At 49.6% G+C, this 8,077-nt stretch overlaps 1 protein-coding gene across 1 annotated transcript in view; it reads right to left on the bottom strand.

The window, feature by feature from the left end:
- ebf3a (EBF transcription factor 3a) overlaps positions 1 to 8,077 on the bottom strand; it is a gene marked incomplete at both ends in the record, with an annotated part of 86,027 nt that overhangs the window by 14,036 nt on the left and 63,914 nt on the right. The window contains 2 exons of the mRNA XM_080541887.1: positions 195 to 283; positions 5,100 to 5,103. Of these exons, the coding sequence (XP_080398013.1) occupies positions 195 to 283; positions 5,100 to 5,103 (93 nt within the window). The remainder of the gene's footprint in view (positions 1 to 194; positions 284 to 5,099; positions 5,104 to 8,077) is intronic.

Here is an 8,077-nt window from a genome sequence, read left to right on the forward strand (position 1 = left end):
TTTGTATGTGTTGTTAGCCCCCCTTCGCACCATTGTCTCTGAGTGATTGAATAATGATGACTTGCCAAAAGAGATTGCATGCTCTGACTCATCCAAGCAGTGAATTGTGAACGCAATTGTCAGATTCCTCTGACGATAAACAGAGTGTTTTGTTTTTTCTTCTTCTCTCTCTCTCTCCGTCCAAGTCTACTGACCTTAGGTAACCTCTCCGGATCCCCTGGATGTCTGGGGATGACCTTCTGCAACCTCTGGAACCCGTAGTCGATGGTCGGCTCGTTCAAAGCTGCAGAAGAAGAAGAAGAAGAAACACACAACACAAAATAAAAAACCCTGTTATACGGAGCCAGAAGAAGAAGATGTATTTGTTTCATTAGATGTGATTTCCTTCAACAAAATAAAAAAATCGACAACTGGAAGATCTGGATTCGATCCAACGGGAGGAGTACTACATTTCTCGAGACAGAGTTGCGAGATTCAAAGAACCGTCACGCAGAGTTAAGCGTGAAATGGTTATATCTATGTAGCATTCTACGATAGCCCTCCCACCCCCCCCCCCCCCCCACACACACACACACACACACACACACACAACCACACACCACACACACACCACCACACACACCACAAAAAAGCACCACAGAGTGTATTTCAAAAGAAATGTTTTTCACCTCCCGTTATTCGGGATGATAGAGGCGATAATTGATCGAATAAATTCGGCGGGTCGGGTCGATCCGTTATGAATGAAGCCGGGCTGTGGAGCGTGAGGGCGGGGGCGCGGCGGGGCGGCGGGGGGCGGCCGGGGCGGTAGGGCAGGACCCAGCCCGGCAATCACTCCTGTCAAGCCTCTGATGTCTGCATTGCATCGTGGGACACCTCACACACCTCTCTGTACAGTCGCTGGGCGATTTACGAGCGACCACCGATGATGACATATGTCCGGCTATTGCTGGCTGACGATTTATCGTCACCGGGTCTCTGTTTTTTTTTTTCTTTCCTTTCCTTCTTTTTTTTCGCCCCGGCATATTGCCTGAGTGCAAACGAGGCAGTCGGGGCAGTTAATCTCACCAAAGCTTTAATAATCTGTGAATGGTTGACGACTGGTTAACTGATGTAGTGGTGGAGGCACTAGCGTTTTCCAGCTGCACCGGGAGGGTTGGGGGCTCATGAAATTGCAGGCCGCAAATAGTAATTAATCTTTTTTTTTTTTTTTTCTCTTTCTTTCTTTCTTTCTTTTTTTCTCCCCTCCTCCTCCTCCTCCCTCCCTCACACACCTCCACATCTCCACTGCTTCTCAAAGAGTAATTTTGAGTATGAACTATACGGGGCTATAAATCAGGCGGTGTTGTGTGTGTGAGTGTGTTGTGTGTGTGAGTGTGTTATGTGTGTGAGTGTGTTGTGAGTGTGAGTGTGTTGTGTGTGTGAGTGTGTTGTGTGTGTGTGAGTGTGTTGTGTGTATGAGTGTGTTGTGTGTGTGAGTGTGTTGTGTGTGTGAGTGTGTTGTGTGTGTGAGTGTGTTGTGTGTTGTGTGTATGAGTGTGTTGTGTGTGTGAGTGTGTTGTGTGTGTGAGTGTGTTGTGTGTTTGAGTGTGTTGTGTGTGTGAGTGTGTTGTGTGTGTGAGTGTGTTGTGTGTTTGAGTGTGTTGTGTGTGTGAGTGTGTTGTGTGCGTGAGTGTGTTGTGTGTATGAGTGCATGAATCATAATATCAACGGTTGTTCCGCGGCGTGCGTTTGTATTTAACACGCGTTAGACAGAGTCACAGAGGTCTGTTAACACCCTCCTCCACTCCCTAAACAAAGGTGTGTGTGTGCGCATGTGTGTGCGTCTGTCTGTTCGTATGTGTGCGTATGTTTGTGTGTGTGTTTGCGTATGTGTATGTTTGCGTGTGTTTCTGTGTGTGTGTATGTGTGTGTGTGTGTGTGTTACCGTGTGTGCGTGTGTTTGTGTGTTTGCGTTCGTGTGTCTGTCTGTTCGTATGTGTGCATATGTTTGTGTGTGTGTGTGTGTGTGTGTGTGCGTCTGTCTGTTCGTATGTGTGCGTATGTTTGCGTGTTTGCGTGTGTGTGTGCGTATATGCTTATGTTTGTGCGTATGTGTGCGTCTGTCTGTTCGTATGTGTGTGTATGTTTGTGTTATGTCTGTCTGTTCGTATGTGTGTGTGTGTGTGTGTGTGTGCGTCTCTGTGTGTAGTGGACCCTCAGACCTTGAAGGAACTCAGGCCTGGTTATTCCAGCGCCTCACGTGGATGTGATGTCGTCTGCAGCAGAGTGACTCCGCAGATCGCCGCGCCGATGCTAACATCAATCAAGCGCTTTTTCTTTTTTTTCCTTTTCCTCTCCTCCCTTTGATACTAATAAGAGCTGTGTTCATCTGTTCATTACTTAGCCCGCAAATTTGCGCCCATCACTCATTACTCTCCATGTAATCTAGTGATTAACACCCGTGCAGTTCGCTGGCTTTGTTGAATCCAAGCGAACATGAACGCGCTAGCTAGCGCTAACGTCACTCAGAGTCAGACAAGCCCAGGCCTGGCTGACAGGGAGGAGGGGAGGGAGGGGGGGAAGAGGATGCTAACGTTAACGCTAACGCTAACTTCCTCCCCAAATAATTGGTTGACTTCGTGATGAAGTGGTACAATTACGGAGGGAGGGGGTTGGCGGTTGAGGCGGGGGTTGAGAGGGAGGGGGGGGACAGTAGGACAAGGTAATCAATGTTGCGCGACTACTAGCTAGGGCGGCTAGCGTCACGTCACGCACAGTCAAGGAACGCAACCGCCGCCGCCGCCGCCAACCGCCGCCGTCACTGTGTTGTGACAGGAACGCCTGACAGCCGGGATGCCATCTGATGTCCCATCATGCACTGGGGGGACGTGGGGGGGGGACGCAAGGAATGTGAGAAACCCTGAGACGTTTTCCTTGTTAATAAAAGCATTGATCCCCCCCCCCCCCCCTCCTACATATTGATTTTACATGACATGGCCATCGCTGGGGATATCGCCCCCCCCCCCTTTCCCCCCTCCCCCCCCCCCCCCTTTTCTCTCTCTGACACCCCCATATCCAAACAGGACACCCCCCCCCCCTCCTCCCTCGACAGACAGCCTGTATGTGTATGTGTGCGTGCGTGGCATTGTGTATGCTTATTTTTGTCTGTGTGTGTGTGACACCGGCCGGAATTTCTACCTCTGTGATGTAAATTGTATATGTGTAAAACCACTTAATAATCAGACCCATTCATCATCAGAGGCTGTCAGCAGTGTCTTTCAGGACCATTTGTCATGTCTGCGGGCCAAGGGCCTACTGCACAGACGTGTCAGGGAGCCATGTCGTTCACGTGGAGAGGGGGGGGGGGGTGTAAGGGAGGGAGAGGGCCGGAGGGGGAGGAGAGAGAGATTCCTGGACAAGACAGGAGGACTCACACACTCACACGTCGGACAGAGCCGGAAAAAGAAATGACGCTTCCCGCCGTCATGAGAGGATGAGTTCTTCTTCTTCACACACGCACACGCACACGCACACACACACGCACACACGCGCACACAAACACGCGCACACAAACACCCACACACAAACACATACACACACACACAAAACACCCACACACAAACACATACACACACACACAAACACCCGCACACAAACACAAACACACACAAACCAAACACAAACACAGACAAACACCCACACACAAACAACCACACGCACAAACACCCACACACAAACAACCACACACACAAACACAGATGAGTTGAATGGCAACGTGTTGCTGCGTTCTCATCTATTATTGAGAGGTTAATCATTAAACGGCGTCGACTTGATACATTTCTCCTGATGAGACCAGGTCGTAGGAGAGATAACTGCTCATCTCATATTGATCTCATGCTAATGAGCCACAGAAGAGGTCACAGAGACCTTGATTAGCGCTAAACACACACACGCTTGATTTCTGATCAGGACACCTATCACAGAGAGAGAGGGGGGGGGAGGGGAGAGAGAGAGAGGGGGGGGCAGAGAGAGAGAGGGGGGGGGAGAGAGAGAGAGAGGAGAGAGAGGGGGGGACAGAGAGAGAGAGGGGGGGGCAGAGAGAGAGAGGGGGGAGACAGAGAGAGAGAGAGACAGAGAGAGAGAGAGGGAGGGAGAGAGAGAGAGTGAGAAAGAGAGAGAGAGACACACTACACACAGGGACATAAGGCCACCCAGTATTGGTCTGGGAGGGTACCGTTGATAGAGGGAGCGAGAGAGAGAGAGAGAGGGTCAGGTTGATAGAGGGAGGGAGAGAGAGAGAGGGTCAGGTTGATAGAGGGAGGGAGAGAGAGAGAGGGTCAGGTTGATAGAGGGAGGGAGAGAGAGAGAGGTGAGGTTGATAGAGGGAGGGGATAATGCAACTTGGTGGCTTTTCCCCCTGGCTGTCCCTCCCCCTGACTCTTTGAAATGGCAGCTGGGATATATGCAGAACAGATTGAGTAATAAGAGACTAAATAAATCCACCCCCTTCACCCAGGAGCCACCACCCCCCCTCCCACCAAACACCCCGACGCTCAGGCCAAAGCCTGGAGCTCTCCTCGACACCACATCTATCATCTCCTGGGCTGAGAGAACCAGGAGAGAGGGGGTCTCTCTCTCTCTCTCTCTCTCTCTCTCTCTCTCTCTCTCTCTCTCCCTCTCTCTCTCTCTCCTCTCTCTCTCTCTCTCTCTCTCTCTCTCTCCTCTCTCTCTCTCTCCTCTCTCTCTCTCTCTCCCTCTCTCTCTCTCTCTCTCACTCACACACACCATCCCAGAAGTCCAGCTGTGGCAGGGGGCGGGGCAGGGCTACAGGCCCATCCCTGTCCTGTCACCTCCCCCCTCCCTCCTCTCCCCCCTCCTCCCTCCCCCCCTCCCCCCCCCCCAGTCCCAGCCAATCAATAGCACTTTCCTGTTTTAGAACTGGGTAATTATGAGGTGGGGGAGATTGTCTGACCTCTCACCTGCGGCAACATTACGTTGGTGATATTAAGATAAATTGCCTGGCTTTGGGTAAACATATGCTGCGGTTCAGACTGTCCGCGGCGGTTTGCTCAGGGATAATTCATATCGATCGTCCCCAACTTCTGCCCAATGTTGCTTACTGACCTGACGGATAATTAGAGAACCATGGAGGAACCAGAGAGAGCAGAGGAAGGGGGAGGAGGAGGATGATGATGATGAGGAGGAGGATGATGAGGAAGAGGGGGATGAGGAGGAGGAGGATGATGAGGAAGAGGAGGAGGAGGAGGATGATGAGGATGATGATGATGATGATGATGAGGATGATGGTGATGATGATGATGTGGATGATGATGGTGATGATATCGGTGAGAGGAAGATTCACGTCTGACAGATGCTTATAACAGGCTTATAACAGGCTTATAACAGCCTTCTAACAGCCTTATACCAGCCTTATAACAGACTTCTAACAGGCTTCTAACAGCCTTATAACAGCCTTATAACAGCCTTATAACAGACTTCTTACAGGCTTCTAACAGCCTTATAACAGCCTTATAACAGACTTCTAACAGGCTTCTAACAGCCTTATAACAGCTTCTAACAGCCTTATAACAGCCTTATAACAGCTTTACCAGCCTTATAACAGACTTCTAACAGGCCTTCTAACAGCCTTCTAACAGCCTTATAACAACCTTATAACAGACTTCTAACAGGCGTATAAAGCCTTATAACAGCCTTATAACAGGCTTATAACAGCCTTATAACAGCCTTATAACAGCCTTATAACAGCCTTATAACAGGCTTATAACAGGCTTTTAACAGCTTCTAACAGCCTTCTAACAGGCTTATAACAGCCTTATAACAGGCTTATAACAGCCTTCTAACAGGCTTATAACAGCCTTCTAACAGGCTTATAACAGCCTTATAACAGCCTTATAACAGCCTTATAACAGCCTTATAACAGCCTTATAACAGGCTTATAACAGGCTTTTAACAGCCTTATAACAGCCTTATAACAGCCTTATAACAGGCTTATAACAGGCTTTTAACAGCCTTATAACAGCCTTATAACAGCCTTCTAACAGGCGTCGAGCGTAACTGAGTGTGTTCAATCAAATCAGGCTGATCTCTGTTCAAGGCCTGGTAATGAATTATGTAGCCCTCCGTTCCTACAGAAGGAAATGGGCTCGCTAACGAGCTCAAATGCTTTCGCCTTTATCCTGAAAGTAGAAGAGACGGCGCAATGAAGAGGGGGGGTGAGGGTGGAGGGGGGCGGGACAGAGGCCCAATGCCCTCAAGGCTGGGTGGATCTGAAACACCGGGGGTGGGGGGGGGGGGGGGTAGGTTTGGGGTCATTATGGTAGTTTCTTTTACCACAGCTCATTTATAAAAAAGGGATGTTAGAATGTTGGCCCTTACATAAAACATGCTCAGATGCTTTCTCTCTGTGTGTGTGTGTGTGTGTGTGTGTGTGTGTGTGTGAGTACACGTGTGTGTGGGTGTGTGTGGGTGTGTTTACATGATGGAGTGCTTCGACCTTGTTCTCACAGAAACTACATTGTCATTCCTCAAACCCCTGACATCCTATACGTCGCCAGATACATTGCAGTGACAAGCCTTTATTTTGGAAAAGGAGAAGGATGGCGTAACCGTAACAACGCCACAGAGGGACAGAGGTGCTGCGGGCGAGAGAGAGAGAGAGAGACCGCCAGAGGAAACCGATTGTTTTCAACCCGCCACATAATAACAGACCTTAAAGGTTACGGTCCAGAAATATCACTGTTGCAGTCACTCCTACACAGCTACATCAAAACACCCATCCTAACCCAGCCCCCCCTCTTCCCTCCCAGCCCCCCCTCTCAGCCCCCCCCCTCTCCCTCTCTCTTGGAAGTGAGTGGGGTTGGTTTCTATGTCCTTTTTCATTGGTGGAAGGGGGGAGATCACAAATCAGACAAAAGTCAAAAGCGAGAAGCGCCGCGTAGCGTGTGTGTGTGTGTCGCCTCTGTGTGAGACGTGAGAGTCGTAGAGTGTGTGTGTGTGTGTGTGTGTGTGTGTCGCCTCTGTGTGAGGCGGAGGAGTCGTAGAGTGTGGGTGTGTGTGTGTCGCCTCTGTGTGAGACGTGTGAGTGGTAGAGTGTGTGTGTGTGTGTGTGTGTCGCCTCTGTGTGAGACGTGTGAGTCGTAGAGTGTGTGTGTGTGTGTGTGTGTGTGTGTCGCCTCTGTGTGAGACGTGTGAGTGGTAGAGTGTGTGTGTGTGTGTGTGTCGCCTCTGTGTGAGACGTGTGAGTCGTAGAGTGTGTGTGTGTGTGTGTGTGTGTGTCGCCTCTGTGTGAGACGTGTGAGTGGTAGAGAGTGTGGGTGTCATGTGTGACAGGCCCCTTCCAGGCCATATTTCTGATGACTTAACCTACTTTGTCAGCTCTTCCTGTCATACCTCCGTATCTCAGCCAAGACTCCTTTGCTTCCTCCTCCGTTTCCCCCTATATCACACACACGCTGTAATATGCTGAGAGAGAGAGAGAGGCTGCTCTTCTCTGATAGACTGTGAAAGACGCTTGTAATGTTTCAGAGGGGATTAAGGTTTTTTTGGGGGAGAAAGAACCAAAGCTGTAGCGTAACTACTTCTCACCTCAAAACAGGGGTAGAGAGAGATCGTAGAGATCGTAGAACAGCTGACTAGCCATTGTCGCGTCGTGAAACTTGACTTGACTCGAGGAGAATCCGTTTTTTTAGGAAGAAGAACTCCTGTCGACTACGTCGTGTTATGTAAACACTAGATATTCGAGGAAGTATCGAGTCGAACTTCCAGTGATCCGCCCCACCCACCCCCTCTCTGGCTGGTCATTACCGAGTCTTTCTGTTTCAGTGCGATGATAACTGGCTTCATGGCTGCCGCTTGCTATTACTTTTGTCTAATTAGACTTAAATGCTCTGAGCTTATCACCGCCCCACCTACACCATCAAGGGTCGCTGGCTTTCTTTCTCTTTTTTTCCTCTCAACTTTATTTTCTTCCTGTTTTTCCTTTTGCTCAACCACAGACATTTCAGTTAGAAGTTCAGTTCGGAAAGTTGGAGTTCTAGGTTCAGTGGGTCTAGAGGAAAATAACATACATTTTCCCTTG

The sequence above is a fragment of the Nansenia antarctica genome, assembly GCF_963989245.1.
Source record: "Nansenia antarctica genome assembly, chromosome: 11".
NCBI lineage: Eukaryota > Metazoa > Chordata > Actinopteri > Argentiniformes > Microstomatidae > Nansenia > Nansenia antarctica.